Source organism: Otolemur garnettii, unplaced genomic scaffold (assembly GCF_000181295.1).
Source record: "Otolemur garnettii isolate 467f Iridium unplaced genomic scaffold, OtoGar3 scaffold00356, whole genome shotgun sequence".
Lineage (NCBI taxonomy): Eukaryota > Metazoa > Chordata > Mammalia > Primates > Galagidae > Otolemur > Otolemur garnettii.
In genome coordinates, this window is record NW_003852751.1 from 57039 (window position 1) to 79717 (window position 22679).

General features: G+C 34.8%; 1 protein-coding gene across 1 annotated transcript in view; it reads right to left on the reverse strand.

Annotated features, from left to right (window-relative positions):
- Positions 1-22679, reverse strand: part of LOC100961411 (disintegrin and metalloproteinase domain-containing protein 5-like) — a 149769-nt gene that overhangs the window by 26536 nt on the left and 100554 nt on the right. The window contains exons 8-10 of the mRNA XM_003803603.1: positions 10996-11067; positions 10631-10797; positions 9734-9815 (exon numbers count right to left, since the gene is read on the reverse strand). Coding sequence (XP_003803651.1) covers positions 9734-9815; positions 10631-10797; positions 10996-11067 — 321 coding nt within the window. The remainder of the gene's footprint in view (positions 1-9733; positions 9816-10630; positions 10798-10995; positions 11068-22679) is intronic.

Sequence of the window (22679 nt, forward strand, 5' to 3'; positions counted from 1 at the left end):
TAATTTACTATAATCAAAAATTAGTGTTGAATTTTTTAAATTTATTAATATACTCACAATACCTATGAATACAAATGCACACATGTAGTTGAGTTATATAACATTTTGATGATAGACTTACAAAACATGGATGAGTGCACATATAGTTTATATTTCATTTTGGAATACTATTAACTTAAAACAATACCAGCTATCTTAGCAAACCTAATAGTCTTTTTTTTTAAGTTTATTTCAGTGTATTATGGGGGTACATATGTTTTGGTTACATAGTTTGTTTTTGTAATTTTAAGTAAAAGTTATAGGTGTGCCCCTCACCCAGCAAGTGTGCATGTAATGTATCCATGCTAAGTACGCATTGGTTGTGGACTTAGCCTTTCCCTAGTCATCAACACCATATTCTTATTGACTGCTTGAATTATTTTTTTAAATGCTTTTTTAAAATAAATTCTATATTCTATAAAAATGTAGAATAAAAATTAATTATGCTAATTCTATATTTAGTAGCACACCTCTAAAGTAGGTACCAGTGATTCTGCCTCCTGGTATTCATGATGTCCTTATGTAATCCCACTCCACTGAGGGCAGGCTACATTTATCAACTTGCTTCAAATTAAGTGACTATAGAAGAAGTAATGGGGTATTGTTTCTAATACCCCATTATAAAAAGACTTCTCTATCTTACTCTTTCTTGTTCATGCTGAGGGAAGGCAGGTGGCATGTGGTGAGGTGGACCTTTACTGCAGCCTATATGAGTCAGCTTAGAAACATATTTTCTGAAGTCACCAATAGCCACATAGCTGGCCTTCAACATATAGGCTTCTCAGTCAAATCTTGAGACAACTATAGTCCATGCTGATGGCTTTTTAAAAAACTCAGAATCTGAATCATCCACTAAACAGCTCCTAGATTCCTGAAATACAGAGTTAATCTATTTTTATCTACTAAGTTTTGGTGTAATCTGTTACATAGCAATACATAATACATCTTCAGTAGGTATTGTTCTCTATAGCATTTCCAATGTTTATGTTTTCCTTTAAAAGTCCTCCTCAGAAGACAATTAAAGAGTGTTGTCATATAGGTGGAGAAAAAAGTCATCATCCTCTATTTTAAATAATTTTGAATTACTTTGAAGAGAGGAAAAAGCTGAAAATGTTTGGAACTAACCCATATTTTATATGCATTAATTATGCATATGCCATTACTTTGCATGTTTAAGTAATTTAACAAAGATCAATTAATCCCTGGAACACAAAGCAAAATAATTTGGGCCTCTGGACATCTCTATAACAACAACAACAACAACAACAAAAAAAAAACCCTAGAAAAAAGTGAATTGATCTTGTAAACTTATTTGAAATTGCTCTTTATATAAAAAAAAAAAGTTGGTATCTTATGTATTGAAAGTAAGAGAGCAGTGACAACAAGAGAGGAGATAGTGGCAATGATCCAGGAAGATGTTTCTAAATTTTTGATACTCTATATTGCTCTGGGTTGTTTATTGTTCAACTATCACCACTAACAGGTAGAAAACAGCATGGCCAATATAACAACAAACTGTTACATCAAACATTTCACTCCACTTTCAAAACAGAGTTAGTAATTTCATTTCTTGTAAGACTGCTTGAACCCAAGCAATCTTTTTTTCCCTTATCCCAGTTCTTGATCAAATGCAGTTATGAGAAAGATTGAATTTTTCCCAAACTTTGGCATTCCCTCTATTATTCAGAAGAGGAAATACCAGCTGAATTAACTAATATTTCAAGAGATTGTATAAGAAATATGACACATAAGATTAATACAAACAACAAAATGAATTTCAAATCTTCCTTTCTATGCTATAAGATCACAGAGTTAAGAATCTGCAAACTGCATTTCCCCCTTTTTTGTGTCACTGAACTATCTCAACTGGAAGAGATGACTGACTTTGTCATTTTCATGATCTGTTGGTTATGTTGGCATTGTCCAACCAGCAGCATATTACCTCTGGAGTGGAAGTTCATTTCAGTATCTGTAGTTTAGTCCATAATTAATAGTTTCTCAGCTACAGTTTCTTCCAGTACCATCATAATCAGTCTAATCTTCTTCTTTGAAAGTAGCAGCAGAAGCTGGAGACAGTGTTCCTTTCTCCAGGGGTCTAAGTGTCAAATTGGCAGTCTCTTCTTATGATCTCAATTTTGGTAACCTCCACTTTTTCTTAGTACTAGACTGATCAATTCTCTGCTCTAAATCTTTGCTATCAATATGCCTGGTACAGTACTAGTGTTTCTTACTGGCTCTGACTTAGGTAACACTTGCAAGTCTTGAGAGGACAGTAAACACTTACAGAGGCCAGAGTGAAAGAACAAGAAAAATAAAAGGACATATATTTAAACTAAGCAAAATAGAGCAAGATGGCTGAGTAGAGGAAGCTTTCATCAGAAGGTCCCATCCAGAAGGACGAAAACTGGACTCATGAACTCAGAATTGTTGAAATTAGGAGGTGGGGGTAGATCATGTAGAGAAGAACTAAAGGCTTACAGCAACCCCACTGAGACAAACTGCAAGGACAAAGATAAGAAGAGGAAAGGAGAGAGCAGAGAACAGGTATGGAATGAACCAGACTTGGAGAAGCCCAGAGCTTAATAGAAAGATAAGGGAGACCTATTAATTCACCCAGGAGCTCTTTGAGAGCAGTGAACCACAGGATCTCTCACCCCACATGAGTGTGTCACTAAGGACCAAAGACCCACCTGTCCTGCACCTCAGGGTCCCTCTCCTGACAGGATAGTGAGAAATTTTGGCTCTAGCTGGCATATGGCCACAGCCCAGCCCCCCATTTTCTTTGGTTACCAGACATACTGCCCCCTTCTGGGGCCTACTTCCCTCTGTATGGTTTAGTGGGGAATGCTATCCTGGCTGAGACAGCCTAAAAGGGCTGCCCCACCCCCAGGCATCACAGAGGCAAAGGAAGTTTGGATTCTACCCAGCCTTCATAGCAACCACAGAAATAAGAGTTGCAGAGGCCACTTTCTCAATAGCAGCTGGCAGGAATGAATGACAGCCAGAAAACAGAAGGTAAAAAGCCCTGCTTCCTCATTATATCTGATGGGAATTCACAGAAGCCTCTGCACTGTGTGGCCCAGTGTTCTGAGAGTGCCCTAACCCCACCGCAGGAGGAAATTGAGTCAACTACACTAACATCGGTAGACTCAGCACATGGGCTGAGTCTGCCTCCCGATAGGTGGGATCTTTGCCCCACCTGGGGTAATACTTTTGACTGGCATCTGTGCACTTTAGGCTCCTCCTGAGGGTTCTGCCAACAGTTATGCCCCACTAGCATGGAGATGGCAGGCCTAGCTTCACGATACCCCACTCTGAGAAATCCTAGGCAAAAGCCAAAACTTTTTGAAGATGAACAGAACTGACACTTCAACTGGAATAGTTTGGCTCACTCTCTGTGGACTGCCCCTGGCTTAGGAACATCACCTAGAGATCCTGCCCCCCAGTGCCACCAACCTAGATTAGAGAAAACAAGGCCAGTCTTAAGGGAACTCCACACCTTGCAGCTCTGAAAAGGAGTTCTCGGATGCTGTATGTATGAGCAATCAATGGTGAAGGGGAGTGGTGAGCTCTATATCCTGGGGCACAAGAATCTGATTCCAAACTGCCATTTAGTTTCCAAACAGCCTTAAAATACTACTGAGTAGATCAGCATAACAATAAGCTGCCACATCACTTTGAAATCCAGGACTCATGAAACACACATCAACCAGCCTATTTTAGTGTTTGAATGTCCCCAAATCTCTTCTGAGCAGGCTAAATATGTAGCAAGCACAGTCTTGGAGTGGTTGGGGTGAGCTCCACATCCTGGAGCTTCTGAATGTGACAACAGCTCATCAGACTAGGCACCCAATGGCCCTAATACTCACTGAGCAGCTGGAAGAACAGGGAGGTGCCACTTGGCACTGGCAAGTCAAGAAAGGTTGTGGAGAGTTCTGAACTTCAGGGCAGCCAGTGCTGTCACCAGCCTACCTGACTCAAGGTCCAAAAATCCCTGCACCCAGTTAAAGAGCATTTTGCTAGCAGATAGGTGTGCTACTTGGTCAGCCGAGGCTCCACTTTCCAGGCTGAAACTGTTTCCTGGGAGCTGTCAAAGAGATCCCAACTATATTATCTCTCAACAACTATTTATGGACACCCTACCATTCAAGCTTAAAAATTGAAAATACGTATATAAATAAATTTAAAACACACATGGTAATGTTTCAGCATAAGTACCCTAACAACATGAAAAATCATAACAGATCAACTCCCCCAAGAGATTACAAGGTAGATACAGCTAAAAATATCATCTATAAATACATTTTTGAAAAAATATGGCTAGAATTCAGAATATAGTTGGCAAATTAGATGACTACAATTGAAGAAAGATGGAAAAAGAAGTTCATAGAGAAGTCCAAAAACTGTCTCAAGATATCACTTAAAGACAGTCACCAAGAATCTGGACACAATTAAGAAGGGTATATATCAGAGATTAAAGAATTGAAAGAGGCATTCAAGAGGTATTCAAAACACTGTAGAGAGTCTCAGCAATAAAGTAGAACTTGGAGAAGAATCTCAGAGGCCAAAGACAAGACTTCAAAACTAACCCAATTTATTCAAAGAGAAAGAAAGAAGAAAGCAAAGTACAGCAATCTCTTAAAGAGGTATGGAATACACAAAGTTCACAATATGAAAATCATAGAGATCCCTAAACAATAAGAGAGTCCTGAAATCATGGATGCTCTACTTCAAGACATCAAGGTGGAGAATTTCTCAAGCATTTCAAGAGACCCAGAAATTCAGATACTAGATAGTCACAGAACTTCAGGATAACTCAATAAAAACAAAGAATCTCCTAGACACTAAAGTTAAAAGGAGAGAGAAAATTCTGCAAGAATCCAGGCATAAGCAACCTCAGGGTGACAGCAGGCATTTCAGTTGGAAATTTTCAAGCCAAAAAGCAGTGGTTACCTGTCTTTAACCCTCTTAAACAAAGAAAATTTCATCCAATACTCTGTGTCCTCCTAAACTAAGTTTCATATTCAATGACGAAATTAAATCTTTTCTGACAAGCAAACATTGAAGAAAATCATCACTACAAGACCAGCTCTTCAGGAAATACTCAGACACATTCCATACACTGGCCATAAAATGGACCACCAGCAAAGTAAAGATGCTCAAAAAAAAAAAAAAAAGAAAGAAAGAAAGAAAGAAAGAAAAAGAAAAAACACCTAGCTTCCACAATGACACAGTAATTAACACTAAGCAACAGAGCTCCACTAAACAAGATGAACAGAACTCCTCTATACTTATCAATTCTCTTAATAAATAGGAACGACTTGAATTCTCCACTGAAGAGGCACAGGCCAGTTGACTGGATAAAAAGGGATAGGCCAACTCTATGAACTCTTCAGGAAACACATCTAACATCCAAGGACAAAACAAGACTCAGGGTTAAGGGTTGGACAGAATATTTTGGACAAATGGAAATCAGAAAAATCAGGAATTGGCATCTTATTTATAGATTCTTGGGCTACAAACCAACAAAACTAATAAAACAAGAAGACATTTCAATCTTAAATATCTATGCAGCCAACTTAAAATGCTCCCAGATATATAAAATAAATCCTAACAATCTGAACAAAAAGATATCCTGCAATACCATAATTACTGAGGACTTCAGTACCCCTCTTCTGAACTGGACAGATTTTCCAAGCAAAACCTAAACAAGGAAGCAATGGACTTACACATGATTTTAGAACAAATGGGCTTAACAGACCTATACAGAACATTCTACCACAAAAATAGTAAGTATACATTCTCATGAGCTCATGGATGATTCTCCAAAATTGTTCCAGTCTTGGGACAAAAAAAAAAAAAAAAAAAAACTCCACAGATTTAAAATAATAAAAACTATAGCTTCTATCTACTCAGACCGTAATGGAATAGCCACAAGCTATCAAAACCAATGGGATATTAAAAGGAAAATTTAGCACATTAAATGCCCATATCCAAAAATAAAAATAAAAACCAGACAGATGGAGAGAAACTTAGCAGAAGAAAATAAATAACCAAAATATACCAGAATAAATGAAATTGGGAAAGAGTCATTTGGAAGACTGTCAAAACAAAAAGTTGATTCTTTTAAAAGATTAATAAAATCAATAAACCATTAGCCTGATTAACATAAACAGAAAAGTAATGTCTCTAATACCTTCAGTCAGAAATGAAAAGGGGTTAATAACAGATACCACAGATATATAGAAAATCATCACTTATTACTACAAAATCTCGATACCCAGAAATTTGAAAACATAGAGGAAATAGACCAATACCTGGAATCACACCACCTCCTTAAACTCAACCAGAAATAATTAGAACTTTTGAACAGATAAATATCAAAGACCAAAATTGCACCAACAATATAAAGCTTCCAACAGATAAAAAGTCCTACACTACATAGTTTTACACAAGAATTCTACCAACCCTTCAGAGAAGAGCACAGGTCTATATTGCAGATCCTATTCCAAAATATAAAGAAGGAAAGAACCCTCCCATGTATGAAGCAAAAATCACCCTGATACCAAAAACAGGAAAGAATCCAGAAAAAAAGAAAGCTACAGACCAATGTCATTAGTGAATATTAATGCAAAAATACTCAATAATATTCTAGCAAACAGAATACAGCTACACATTTTAAAAAATTATACATCATGATCAGGTGGTCTTAATTCCAGGGATGCAAGGTTGGTTCAACATACATATCCATTATCCATAAATGTAACTGACTACATAAATAGAAGCAAAAACAAAGACCATACTCTGATAGAATACTCAGAGTATCATACTCTGTAGATACTCTGTGATACTCTGTAGAGGGGCAGAAAAAGCATTTGACAAAATTCAGCATCTTTCTGAAAAAAAACATTTAAGAAAAAAGACATAGATGGAACATTTCTTTAAATGATAGAAGCCATCTATGACAAGCTCACACCCAATATCATACTAAATGGAGTAACAGCTGGGATCTTTAACACCCCTAAGAAAAACAGTAAATGTCTCAGGGTATAAAATCAATGTCATCAAATCAGTAGCCTTTATATAAGCCAATAAAAGTCAAGTTGAAAACTGAATTAAGGACACAATACCCTTCACAGTAGCTTCCAGAAAATTAAATCCCTGGGGATTTACCTAACAAAGGGAGTAAAGGATCTTTACAAGGAGAATTATAATAACCTAAGAAAAGAAATAGCAGAAGACGTTAATAAATGGAAGAACAACCATGTTTTTTCATGTTATTAGAAAGAATAAACATTGCTAAAATGTCTGTATTACCTGAAGCAATGTACAAATTTAATGCAATCTCCATTAAAATACCAACAGCATACTTTGAGGAATTCAGAAAAGTAGTTCTTTTCTTCATGTGGAACCAGAAAAACAAACCCTGTATAGCTGAGGCAATTCTTAGTAATAAAACAAACCCAGAGGCATCACACTACCAGATTTGAGGTTATATTGCAAGTGCACAGCAATCAAAACAACATGGTATTGGCACAAAAATAGAGACATAGACATATGGAGCAGAACAAAAAAGCTAGAGATGATCCAGTCTCTTGTCACTACCTCATTTTTGATAAACCAAACAAGAGCACTCACTGGAAAAAAAAAAATCCCCATACAATAAATGGTGCTGGGGAGAACTGGATAACCACATGCAAAAGACTGAAACTGGACCTACACATTTCACCACTTACAAAAATTGATTCAAGATGGATAAAAGAGTTAAATCAAAGATTTGAAACTATAAAAATACTAAAAGAAAACATGTGGCAAAATTTGATGATGTCAGACTGGGAAAATATTTTATGAAGACTTCAGTGGCAATTTCAAAACACAAAAATTTAAAAAAATGGGACTTAATTAAGAAAAAAAATATTTAACAATATTCAAGTATTGATATTAACTCTTAGAAGACTAAGAATGGAATTTTCACTATCTGATAAAATACATACATACTCATCCATAAATACATTCATACCTAATGATTCAATTATTAAAGAATTTCCCCCCTAATTTCAGGATAAAAACAAGGATATCTTTTCTTATAACTTTTATTAAACAATGTCCCATATGTCCAAGTGAGTTAAATAAGGAAAGAAAAAGAGATAGCAATACTGTATTTGTTCACAGACGACAAGATGATATATATTTTAAAAGCTAAATGAATACACAAAAACAATTAGTAGATCTCATTCGTAAATTCAGTAAAGATACCAGATGTATACAAAATATACAAAAATAAACCATATTTCTATATACCAGTGGTGAAAATTAGAAAGGTAAACAATATTAATTGCAACAGCATCAGAACTCATAAAATATGTAAGAGTGAAATGGAGATGAATGAAACTCAAGATTTAATAGAGATACAAATCTAGTGGATTGAAAGAGCCTATTATTATTAATAAGTCTATTATTAATAAGACTATTATTAATAAGTCTATTCTCCCCAAATTAAACACCATCACAATCATAATCCAGTATGGAGATATACATAGATATAAATATAGATATATATGTGTGTGTGTGTGTGTGCGTGCCAAATAGTACTAACACATAACACAGAGGTTTTAATCTACCTGATGTCAAGAAATTTAATAAACTGTCATAGTCAAGGAAGTAATTCTTTTAAAAAATATTTCAGGATATTATGGTTAGTATTAACCTCCACAAAATTTAATTTTCAAACTATTTGTGTAATATAAAAATGTAATTAACTTCTATATTTATATCATATTAGTTCTTTTTATTTACAACTTTTAATTATAAAAATATCTAATTAAAATTAATATTTTACAATGGCACATACACAATCTAAAAATCAGACCTTACAAAGGAATATGAATTTCATGAATAATTAATAATGGTAATGAAAAGCCAAATAATGGTTGATCCTCTTTTCTCAAAATTTTGCTGAGGAAAGACCAAAGACCAGGACTGAAAATAAGTCCCCTAAGAAGTGTCAGATTGTTCTTGAGCTATGGTACAAAGAATTCAGAATTGGCTTTAGACCTATGTGATCATTCAATGTGACTTTTATAGTCATGGGAACAAGGTACGTACCAACTGGTTTTAAACATTCCTATTCCATCAATGATAGTTTGCTTTTGAGCACATGACAGTAGAAGTCAATCAACTGTACAAATAGGTCAGCATAAAAATAATGGTGCAGATGTCTTTTTTCTGAAGTACTCTCAAGTTTGTTCCCCTTTCTTATTTTATATAACTCAGCTTTACATGGAATGTTCATATATAAGAATGAATATTACTTAATAAAAAGCACACAATGTACACAAATTATTCAATTACAGAGAAAAAGTAGCAATTAATATGATTAACAATTAACATAAATTTAGCATTGACTACATAAAAAATATTGATGTATAGTATACAACTGTTTTAAAAAGTTAAAATTTGACTTACAAAGGCCAACTATGCTTTTTGAGAACAATATAGCATTGTGATCAGTTTAACTTTTAAAATATTTATCATAATATCAATAACATACACTTTCATTTTTATTCTCCAAATTAGTAATACATTATAAAAGATGTAAAAAGATGAGTAAACTAAATTATATATTATGCATTCTTTAAAACATTCAGGAAATTTTGAAATGTAAATAGTAAGAGAAAACAAAATCATTACATACCAGAGCAACTCCAACAGCATATTTCTTATTACATATTTCTCTAGGATATGTGCTTCCTATAAAGGTAGGGTGTTCTCTGAAACTAAAAAACAACTTTGCTTATAAAGTGCATTTTTAAGTATTATTATTAACAATAATAATTTTCAGAGCTGCAGTGTTGAACCATTACAATGTCCTAAACACTGGGACACTCTGAATTATAGTACATGTATTTAAATGTTTTTTTTTTTTTTTCTCAAAGCTTGAATATCAACATTTTTTTTTCTTTGTGTCCCTTAAAAGTGTGAGCCTGTTGGTGTCACTGCTGGCATTTTCTCTTCTTTCTTTAGGATGCCAGACACTCCCCTGTTCTCTTTCTCTCTTTCTCCTCTCTCTTTCACTCTTTCACCCTCTCTCTCCTAAGACAGTAAAATAAATTTTATACTTCTGTATCCTAAAAAATAATATTTTGATATACATTTTTCAATTCTGAATTTAATAAATATCTGGTCATTGGGTCATTCATAAGTAAACTCTTAGTTATTTCAAAACTTCTTTGGAATTTTACTTTTTAATTGATGGAGATTCATTGAGGGTACAAAGAACCAGATTACAATGATTGCATTTGTTAGGTAAAGTCCCTCTTATAATTTTGTCCTACAACCAAAACATATGCCACACACCATGACACCACAACCTCCCTCCCTTCTTTCCTCATAACTTTCTGTTGCTTGATAAAACTTTGTAAGTTTTGCATTATATGGCTTCTTTAGGACAGGATTGTAGCTTACATATTTTTACAGCCATGGTATCTATCAAATTTGTAAAACACAATAAAATGCTTATTTTTATAATTAGCATATTAAACCATTTTTGGTTATTCTTTCAATGTTATAAAATTCAGAATATTATACTTACGCAAATAAGTATGCAATGTTATATTGCTTCATGTTAAGATCTTTGTAATTCCATTCTAAAAGCTGATATAATATATTATCAAAATCCCCCAAAGTAGAAAATTTATTTTTATGTGACCATATTTCAATGGAAGATATTACAACAGTCAGCTTTAACTGGGTAAGCATCTAAAGGAGAAGGTAAATATTTTTAAAAAGGAATTAATTCAAATCTTATAGTCAAATCACAAAGATATCTTTAATACATTCAATACATATTTTGGTTATGAAAATTCTCAACAGCACAACAAAACACTATATACAGCAATTATATATACATATATATATATACACAAAACATATGAAGGAAATAGTTTCAAAACTTACAGTGTTAACAAGACCAATTATCTGAATAACCTTCTGTGTTACAGCCTTTATATCAGAGCCCATGTAATCAAACTGAAAAAGATAAGTGATTTTCAAAAACTAGAATATGTAATTAACATACCATATCCCTTTACATGTACAATGTGCTAGATTCTAAAGTAGCGATATGACTACATTCCATTGAAATCCAGAAAATCAATAATAACATATAAATAATGATGCAATAATTATCTTTAATAACGTGATTAATGTTTAATGCACTCAATGTGTGGATATTGTTTATTAAAAATGAATCTTCGATTTAAAATGTTTCAAAATACACTTATTTCTAAAATTACAAATATAAAAAGTATCCAATGTACTCATTATTATTGTAAACCAATTTATAATCACCCACACTTTCATATGAAAGATAAAACACAACTGTAGCCTAGGATGAAGGAGAAAAGAGGAGGGGAAAGGGAGGGGAGGGGGAAGGTTGGATGGAGAGAGGATAAACAATGAGACCATTCCTATGGTGCATATTTCAAGGGTACATGTCAAATCTATTAAGTGTAGAGTATAAATGTCTTAACACAATAAGTAAGTGAGGTGAAGGCTATGTCAACCAGTTTGATGTAAGCATTGCAAATTGTATATAAAATCAGCACATTGTACCCCATAAATGCATTAATGTATACATGATTTATGTATTTATGACTTAAAATTTAAAAAGGGAAGGAAAAAAGTATAAGCAGAGATTAAGTATATAGGTAGAAAAATATGTAAATTTATGTAAAAATGAGAGGAAGAAATATGACAAAACTATTTAAAATGATCAATCTATGTGAAAAATATCTTAGTGTTAATTGTAGTATCTCATACATTTTTGTAGGTTAAAAAATTTCAAAAAACTGTTTAGAATATAGCTTATATAGGAATAAATCTAAAGAAAAATAACAAAATGATATTGAAGAATGAGAAAAGATCTAAATGAAATGAGAAATGTGGTCTATTTACAGATATGGAATCTTAAGAGAATAAAGATATAGATTAAAACCCAAATTAAAACAAAGAAATAATCTAACAATATTAAGACCTAGCAAGATTATGGAGCATTGAGTCAAGGTGGCCAACTGAAGCTAAATTTCAGCAGAAGCTCCTGTCCAGAGGAAGATATAATGGCCAGAACCTACCCAATAAAGCTGAAGATCGGGAGCTGAGCTGAGAGGGAGGAGAGGTGATGGGTTCACATCACCCCTGCTGAGGCAAGCTGGAAGCAAATTTCATGTACAAAGCTCATCCCAAATAAGACAAGAATCCTTCCCCTCTACACCCCATGAGAGTGGCTTTCTGTGTTATCTCTACAAGCAAATAGTGAACAGATGACCTCTTGCTACATCACAAGGGAAAGAGTGGGTTGAAGGCCAGGACTCCTTCCCCAGAGAGATCCCACTGCAAGCCTGGGAAGTCTCTTGCCCAGGATAAAAGTTGAACCAATATTTTCCTGCCTTCCTGAACTCCCAATCCACCTGCCCACTTCTAGTGGTCTGAGGGAATACCTCCTGCACAATCTGGAGTGTTTGGCAGATTATTGCTAAGGGAGGGCATCTCATGGGCTGGGTGGCAGCTACACTGAAACTATAACTCTAGTAGAAGCAGAGAGTCACAAGAGGAGAGAGACTTGCCCAATGCTGGAAAGTGCATAGCATGGACCCTTACCACAGACCTCAGGGGCAGCAGTACCACCCACCCACACCCACCAGTTCCTGTGACTGCCCACAGGCAACACCACCCCTGACAGGTGGCAGCACCACCCCAATTGTGGTAATGGCTCCATGGACCCTCCCATCGGGCCCAAATTTGAGAGAGACTCCTCCCCAATTCTGTGGAACATGGAGGGAGCCTGACCACACCCTACAGGGGTTCCAGAGTTGGCATGTGACCAAGGCAGAGGCATGGTCTCTGAGGGAGATACCCATACTCTGTGATGGTAACCCCCAGCTGGGTACAGATGCAGGTGGAACATTCCCCAATTTCCAATGGACACCAGAGAGAATTAGGCCTGAATTTCTTTGCCTGCAGGGTGCACAGTGATATTGCCCAGTCATGGAGGCATTGACTCCCCTTTGACTCAGGCTCAAATACCTGCTGTACTTGAGTATTAGAGAAAGCTGGGCCATAGCCCTGCAGGGTTACCAGTGACTGAGTGTGACAGAGACAGTGACTGAATGTGACAGAGGTGCAAGGGGGAGAAGGAGGCAACATCCTCCCTGGACTAATTCTTTTGCTGGGTGGGCCTTTCTGAATCCACAGAGCACTGGAGAGAGTCATACTTGAGCTACCAGTGGACCCCTTCTGTCCAGTGCTGGAGACCTTTTGAACTCTCCCTCCTGATCTGCATTTGTGATGACTGGGACAATTGGTTTGGAACTCTCGATCTGGGCCATTTGCCCAGGGACCCTACAAGGTTAAACCCTGGTTGCATTGTAGTGGGAGAGTTTAACATCCACTTCCTGTTGTTGTCTGGCAGGGGAGGGGATGTCTTAGTTGCTTTTATTCCACCACAGCTGAGATTTTGGCCCAAAGTCACTGACTCACTATGATTGAACAGAGTCTAGCTGAATACAAGACAGAGCCACCTAACTTCATCATACAAAGTGTGCCCCCAGAGTCTCCAGCTGTAGTACTGAACCAGACCTTTATAAAGCTTTAGGGGAAAAGCTGCAGTCACCAGTCCCAACACTCTGGTAAAGGGCTGGTTAATTACAACTCCAAGAAACCTCAGTTCAATTTCAACTTATCAGCTTCTCTAGCCAAACAATGAAAACTAACCATGGGATGGAATCAGTGGAAAAACAGAATTGAAAACTAAGAGATGTTCTACACATCTACGTCCCTATTTTTGTGCCAGTACCAAGCTGTTTTGATCACTATAGATTTATAGTATAGTTTGAAGTCTGGTAGCATGATTCCTCCTGATTTGTTTTTGTTGCTGACTAATGTCTTGGCTATTCAAGGTTTTTTTCTGTTTCCCTATAAAATGGAGTACTAATTTTTCCAGATCATTTAAGTATGACAGTGGTGCTTTAACTGGGATTGCATTAAAATTATATATTGCTTTGGGTATGAACATTTTGACAATGTTTATTCTTCCCAGACATGAGCATGATAAGCTTTTCTATGGTCCATTCTATAAGGGTACATGTGAATCTCTCTAATTGTAGAATATAAATGTCTTAACACAATAACTAAGAAAAAGACATGAAGGCTATGTTAACCAGTTGGATGAAAGTATTTCAAATTGTATACACAAACAGTACACTGTACCCCATGATAGTATTAATGTACAGTGCTATGATTTAATAAAAAAATTAATTTAAAAAAAGAATAGAGAACAAAGAGATAAACTCAGACACTTATCATCATTTGAGCTTTGACAAGCCTATCAAAAATATGAATTAGGGGAATGATTCCCTATTTAACAAATGTAGCTGGGTGAATTGGCTGGTGGCCTGTAGAAGACTGAAAGTGGACCCACACCTTTCACCATTAACACAAATTTACTCTGACTGGATAAAATATTTAAACTTAAGACATGAAACTATAAATATTCATGGAAGATTGCAGAGGAAACTTGAATAAATTGGCCTGGGAGAATATTTTATGAGGAGGACCCCCCAGGTAACTGAAGCAACAAAAAATACATTACTTGGATCTTATCACATTAAAAAGCTTTCACACAGCCAAGAACACAACAAGTAAAGCAAGCAGATATCCCTCAGAATGGGAGAGAATATTTCAGCTTATGTTTCTGACAAAGTTTTGATAACCAGAATCCACAGAGAACTCAAACTTATTAATAAGAAAAGAACAATTGATCCCATTTCATTGTGGGCATGAGATTTGAACAGAAACTTCTCTCAAGAAGACAGGAACATAGCCTATAGACACATGAAAAAAATGCTCATAATCTTTAATCATCAGAGAAATGCAAATCAAAACCACTTTGAAATATTATCTAACTCCAGTAAGAGTAGCTTCACATGATAAAATCCCAAAACTACAAATTTTGTCTGCTGGTGGGAATGCAAGCTAATACATTCCTTTTGGAAAGTAGTTAGAGAACACTCAGGGATCTAAAAGTATACCTACAGTTCAATTCTGCAATGTCTCTACTAGGTATATATCCAAAAGACCAAAAATCACTTTACAACAAAGATATTTGAACCAGATTATTCATTGCAGCCCAATTCATAATTGCCAAATCGTGGAAGTAGCCCAAGTGCACATCAATCCATTAATGGATTAATAAATTGTGTTATATGTACATCATGGAATATTATGCAGCCTTAAAAAATATGGAGACTTTACCTCTTTATGTTTACAAGGATGGGACATATTCTGGAACATATTGTTCTTAGTAAAGTATCTTAAGAATGGGGGGGGAGTATCCAATGTACTCAGTACTATTTTGAAATCAATTTATAATCACTCACTCTTTCACATGAAAGATAATCACAACTATAGTCCAAAATTATGGAGGGAAGAGGTGGTGGATGGGACGGAAGGAGGGAACATTCCTCCATGGGAACATTCCTATGGTTCATAGTGCAAAGGTACATGTCAAATCTACTAAATATAGAGCATAAATTTCTTAACATGATAATTAAGTAAATGAGGTGAAGCCTGTATTAACTAGTTTGATGTAAGCATTCCTAATTGTATATAAAATCAGCACATTGTTCCCCATAAAAGCATCAATGTATACATGATCTATGTGTATATGACTTAATAACAAAAAGAGAATACTGAGTACCTGAAACTTAGCATACCACTGGTGGGAGTGCAAATCAATTTGGAAAACATTTATATACATACATGCATGTGCATGTGTGTTTGGTATTAAGTATTATACCCAATGGAAGCTCTGAAATACATGAGAAGAGTATACAAGGATGTTTCTAACAACATTGTTCATAATAGGAAAAAATTGTGTCTACCAATCAGAAAATGGGTATAAGATGTAAGATATTTGTATCATATTATATACCACAGTGAATGTGAAAAATTAAACTTCACACTATCCTGAAGGAAAAAAGAGATAAATACACACAGTATAATACTTATGTGATGCTTTAAAATATGCAAAGCAATTCCATACATTACCTATGGATACACAAAATGAAATAAATGATAAAATATCCATGAAATTGATTAAAAAAATTCAAAATAGTGGTTTTCTTAGGCAGTGAGGGTGAGGACAGTGGTGAGAGGAAGGTGTACTATACACAATGGGCTTTTAACTAATCTTGTTACTTTAGTTGGAGATGTTGCAACAATGATACTGGTTTTGATTTTTACAATGCATTATAAAAAAAGAAAAAAACTTTGAGTTCTTCATAATAAGATTATTTCAAAATGAGATTTAAATGTCATGACATGCGACCTTCAGATAGTATCCCTTTACCATGAATGCCAGTGCTATTGTACCCACAAAGTGAACACTTCTATTTTCAGCTACCTACATATAAGTAATCATAGGAATTGTTTTAGTGTGGGGACCTCTGCGAAATATCACAGCTAACTAAAAATAAAGTGAAGCCCCCTAGGTGGTCACCCAGGTCAAAATAGGAAGCCCAACACCTGGTCAGAATATATGTTTTACAGACTGTTATACACACACACACACACACACACACACACACATATATATATATATATACATTCAGAATAATTGAAAATTGTATGAACAAAATTACTCAGAAGAAATAATGACAGTAGCAAGATGGATGGTGGATGTTTTAAGCCCTTTGGAGACCTTTTACTTTGGCAAAACTTTCCTCAGCTGCACTTTACTGAATATGTGTGTGTGTGTTGCCTCTCTTTTTCTTTCCCTCTCTTTTTTTATTTTTTGGTAAAAATTAATACCTCTAATGGGGGCAAAAGTGCCTGCGATTTTCTCATAATTGATTGAGAAATTTTCTAAGTGTAATGTTAATCTAAACTTACAGATGGATTTCTTTATAATCCAATTTATTTGGACATTTTGGGGGTTTGATCTTGCAGGATGCAGATAACATTGTAAAAATTAAATGAGCTCAGACCATTTCAATAAAATTTTTGATGGAATTTTAAAAATAAAATAAAATTACAAATATAATCCCAAACCCAAAAATATATAGGGAAAGTGAGAAAATCCTACAAGAAAGGATCACCATTAAAGTGATACTGGATACTGTATTTAGAAACTTCCTTTGATAACACAGTGTAATGCAGGTTCTAAACTCTTGTTTTTCCAATAAAGTCTTTCTACGTCTAATTCCTTAAAAATGCCAGAAAACATATAAAAAGATGATCATTTATGTGATCCTTGCTGCTAATTTTTCACTGGAAACCTTAAAATAATTCATCACTAAGTGGTTCAGTTTAAGATGAATATTCTAGATCTGAATAACTGGAAAACAACTATTTATAAGTCTTCCTCTTTAATAAAGCTTTTATTAAAGGTAAGTTGGAATTTTTATCAAATGCTTTTTTAAATATACCAAAATAATAATGATTCTAGTCTTTTGACTTATTAATGCAATGCATTTCATCAATATATTACTAAGTATTAATTGTCTTTCCACTCCTTGATCAAAGTGGTAAATTCTATTGATATGTGGGTCACTACAAAAGTTTTTTTTATTAAGTCATATACACATAGATCATGAATATATTTATGCATATGTGGGGTACAATGTGGTGATGTTTTTATACAATTTAATGTGCTTACATCAAACAAATTAATATAACTTTCACCTCATTTACTTGATTGTTGTGTTAAGACATTTATGTTCTACACTTGATAGATTTGACTTGTACCCTTGCAATATGCTCCATAGATGTGGTCCCACCATTTACTCTCCCTCTATCAAACCTCTCCCTCACCTCCCTTCCCACTCCATTTATCTCCTTAATCCTAGGCTATAGTTGTGTTCTATCTTTCATAAGAAAGTGTGAGTAAATATAAATTGGTTTCATAGAAGTACTAAGTACATTGGACACGTTTACCTCCATTCTTGAGATACTTTACTCAGGAGAATATGTTCCAGATCCCTCCATCTAAACATAAAAAAGATAACGTCTCCATCTTTTAAAAGACTGCATAGTATTCCATGGTATACATATACCACAATTTATTAATACATTCATGGGTCAATGGGCACTTGGACTTCTTCCATGACTTGGCTATTACTAACAGAGCTCCAATGAATAATCTAGTGCAAATATCTTTTTTGCAAAGTGACTTCTGGTATTTTGGATAGTAGAGAAATTGCAGGATCCAATGGCAGGTCTTCATTTACATCCCTGAGTGTTCTCCAAATTTCTTTCAGAAAGGAACTTATTAGCTTGCATTCCCACCAGCAGGGCATAAGTGTTCCCTTTTCTCCACATCTGTGCCAGCATCTGTAGTTTTGGGATTTTGTGATGTGGGTTACTCTTACTGGAATTAGATGGTATCTCAAAGTGATTTTGATTTGCATTTCTCTGATGATTAAAGATGATGAGCATTTCTTCATGTGTCTGTAGACCATGTGTCTGTCTTCTTCAGAGAAACTTCTGTTAAGGTCTCTTGTCCATAGTGAAATGAGATCACTTGTTCTTTTCATATTAATAAGTCTGAGTTCTCTGTGGATTCTGGTTATCAGACTTTTGTCAGAAATGTAACCTGCAAATATCCTTTCCCATTCTGAGGGCAGTCTACTTGCTTTAATTACAGTGTCCTTGGCAGTGCAGAAGCTTTTTAGTTTGATCAGATCCCACTAGTGTATTTTTGGTGTTGCTTCAATTGCTCTGGGGGTCCTTCTCACAAAGTATTCTCCCAGGCCAATTCCTTCAAGTGTTTCTCCAGAACTCTCTCCAAGAATCTTTATGGTTTCGTGTCTTAGGTATAAGTCTTTCATCCAGTGAGAGTCAATTTTTGTGAAAGGTGAAAGGTGTGGGCTCAGTATCACTATTCTACAAGTTGCCAGCCAATTCACACAGCACCATTTGTTTAATAGGGAATCTCTCCTCCAATTCATATTTTTGATAGACTTATCAAAGATCAAATGATGATAACTAACTAGGTTCAACTCTTGGTTTTTAATTCTGTTCCATACATCGACCTCTATTTTTGTGCCAGTACCATGCTGTTTTGAGCACTGTAGATTTATAGTATGGTCTGAAGTCTGGTAGTGGGATTCCTCCTGATATGTTTTTATTTCTGAATGTCTTAGATATTCAAGGTTTTTTTCTGTTTCCATATAAAATGAAGTACTAGTTTTTCTAGATCTTTAAAGTATGACAGAGGTGCTTTAGTGGGATTGCATTCAATCTTTAGATTGCTTTGGATAGTATGGACATTTTGACAATGTTGATTCTTCTTGGCCATGAGCATGGTATGTTTTTCCATTTGTTAACATCTTTCAGCTATTTCTTTTCTCAGAGTTTCATAGTTCTCTTCATAGAGACCTTTCATGTCCTTTGTTAGGTATGCTCCCAGATATTTCATTTTCTTTGGCACTATGGTGCCAAAAAACCTTGACTGTTTTTTCAGCTTGACTATTGTTGGTGTATATGAATGCTACTGATTTGTGAGTATTGTTTTTTTATCCTGAGATGCTTCTGTATTCTTTTATCACTTCTAAGAGTTTTGTGGTTGAGTCCCTGAGGTTTTCCAGGTTTGCTACCATATCATCTGTGAAGAGTGAAAGTTTGATCTCCTATGACCCTATATGGATACCTTTGATTGCCTTCTCTTGCCTGATTGTGATAGCTAAGACTTCCATTGCAATGTTAAAAAGCACTGGAGAAAGTGGGAAACTTGCCTAATTCCTAATCTGAGTGTAAATGTTATCAGTTTTACTCCATTCAATATAATATTGGCTGTAGGTTTGCTGTAGATGGCCTCTATCAGTTTAAGAAATTTCCCTTCTATAGCTATTTTCTTACATGTTCTGATCATAAAAGGATGCTGGATAGTGTCAAAAGCATTTTCTGCATCAATTGTGAGAATCATATGGTCTTTGTTTTTTAATGTGTTTATCTGATGTATTATATTTATAGAGTTACATATATTGAACCATTCTTGAGAGTCTTGGATAAAACCCACTTGGTCGTGGTGTATAATTTGTTTGATGTATTGTTTGTGTATTATTGAATATTATTGGATCCATATTCATTAAAGATATTGGTCTATAATTTTCATTTCTTATTGGATATTTTCCTGGTTTGGGTATCAGGGTGATGTTTGCTTCATAGAATGTGTTGGGAAGTATTCTGTCTTTTTCTGTATTTTGGAAGGTTAAGTAATATGGGTACTAGTTCCTCTTTAAAGATTTGGTAGAATTCTGATGTGAAGCTATCTGGTCCCAGACTTTTCTTTTTTGGAAGATTTTGAATAGTTGATGCTATTTCACAACCTGATATAGACCTATTAAACATTTCACTTCTTCCTGGCTAAATCTAAGAAAGGTGGTGTGATACCAAGTATTGGTCAATTTCCTTCAAATTTTCATATTTCTGAGAATAGAGTTTTTTGGTAATATTCATTAAGTATTTTTTTTAATTTCTGCATAGTCTATGTTTATCTCATCTCTGTCATTTCTGATTGATGAAATTAGAGATTTTAGTCTTTTATTTCTGGTTAGGTTAGTCAAAGGTTTATCTATTTTATTGACCTTTTTAAAAAAACAACTTTTTGATTCATTGATATGTTGTATAATTCTATTATTTTCAATTTCATTTAATTCTGCTCTAATTTTGGTTATTTCTTTTCTTCTGATTGGTTTGTGGTTGCAATGTTTTTCCTTTTCCAGTTGCTTGAGCTGTCCCATTAAGTTGATTTCTTCTCTTTTCATTCTCTTGAGGAAAGCTTGTAATCCTATAAATTTCCCTTAATTTAGGACTGCCTTTGCAGTATCCCACAGTTTCTGGTAAATCATGTCTTCATTATCGTTTTGCTCCAAAACTCTGATAATTTCTTTCTTACTCTTATCTATAACCCACCTATCATTTGGCATAAGACTGTTTAGTTTCCATGTCTTTGTGTGAATATCCTCTTGTTGCTGAGCTCAAATTTTATTCGTTGACGGATTGTGTGAATATCCTGTTGTTACTGAGCTCAAATTTTATTCCTTGACGGTCTGTGAAGATACAAGGAATAATTTCTATTTTTTTAATTTGCTGAGATTAGCATTGTGACCTAAGATGTGATCAATTTTGGAGGATGTTTATAAGTTGATGAGAATAATGTGTATTCAGTTTTGTTAGGATGAACTATTCTGTTAATTCTATTAATCCAATTGTTGCATGGTTTATTTTAAGTCTAAAATTTATTTGCTTAATTTCTTATTGTGGATCTGTCTAACACTGCCAAAGGGGTGTTAAAATCTCCAACTCTTATAGTGGTGAGAGAAATAAAGTTGCTCATGTCTGTTAGAGTCTCTCTTATAAAGTGAGGAGCACTCTGGTTGGGTGCATAAATAATAATTGAAATATCATGTGAGTGTTTCCCTTCACAAATATGAAGTGACCATTCTTATCTTTCCTTACTTTTATTGGTTTAAAAGCTATGGTATTTGTGAATAAATTGCAACACCTGCTTTTTTCTGATTTCCATTTGTCTGAATTGTAGATAACCATCCCTTTACCCTGAGTCTATATGTATCTTTTAAGGTAAGATGAGATTCTTATATGCATCAGATATCTGTCCTTGAGTCAGTCAACCTGTGCCTCTTTATAGGGCAAGTTAAGCCATTCGCATTAATTGAAAGCAGTGATAAGCCTGGTATTATACTGGGTGTCAAATTTTTCAAAATTCCAGTGGACATTTTTAATCCTTTTGCCATCATGGAAGTTGGGTTTTGATAAAAAATTTCCAAGTGAGTTTATTTGGTAGTAAAGTGTTGTGGTGGTGATTGTGGAGCATGAGTCTTCGAATATCCTAGATAGCTGGTTTAGTTATGGCAAATTTCTTCAGCTTGTGAATATCATTAAAGTATTTAATTTCTCAATCATAAATGAAACTCAGTTTAGCTGGATACAGGATCCTGGGTTGAATATTGTTTTGTTATAGGAGGTTGAAGTTGAGGATGACTATCTTCTTCTAGCTTGAAAAGTTTCAGCAGAGAGATCTGCAGTCATTCTAATATTCTTCCCCATGTAGGTTATGTTTTTCTTACATCTGGCTGCTTGTAGTATTTTCTCCTTCATATTAACTTTGGTGAAGTTAATTATAATATGTCTGGGAGATGCTTTATTTGGGTTGAGCCATGATGGGGTTCTGAAACTGTCTGCTATCTGAATCTCAGAATCTCTTGTGATGTTTGGGAAGTTCTCCTCGATTATCTCCTGGTGTAGAGCATCTGTACTTTTCAAAACAACTTCATCACCATCAGAAATTCGTATAAGGCAAATATTAGTTTTCTTGGAATTATACCAGACCTCTCTGAGAGACTGATCCATTTTTGCTCTCCACTTCTCTTCCTCTTTGTGCATTTGGGAGTGTTCAAAAGCTTTGTCTTCAGTGTCATAAATCCTTCCATTCTGTTATGGAGGGATTCTACTGTATTTCTTGAGGGCTGCAAGTTCTTGCCTCAATGTGTCAAAATCTTTGGTGCTTTTGTCTTGTAATTCATTGAATTCTTGACACAACTTTAAAGTTATTCCTAGAATTT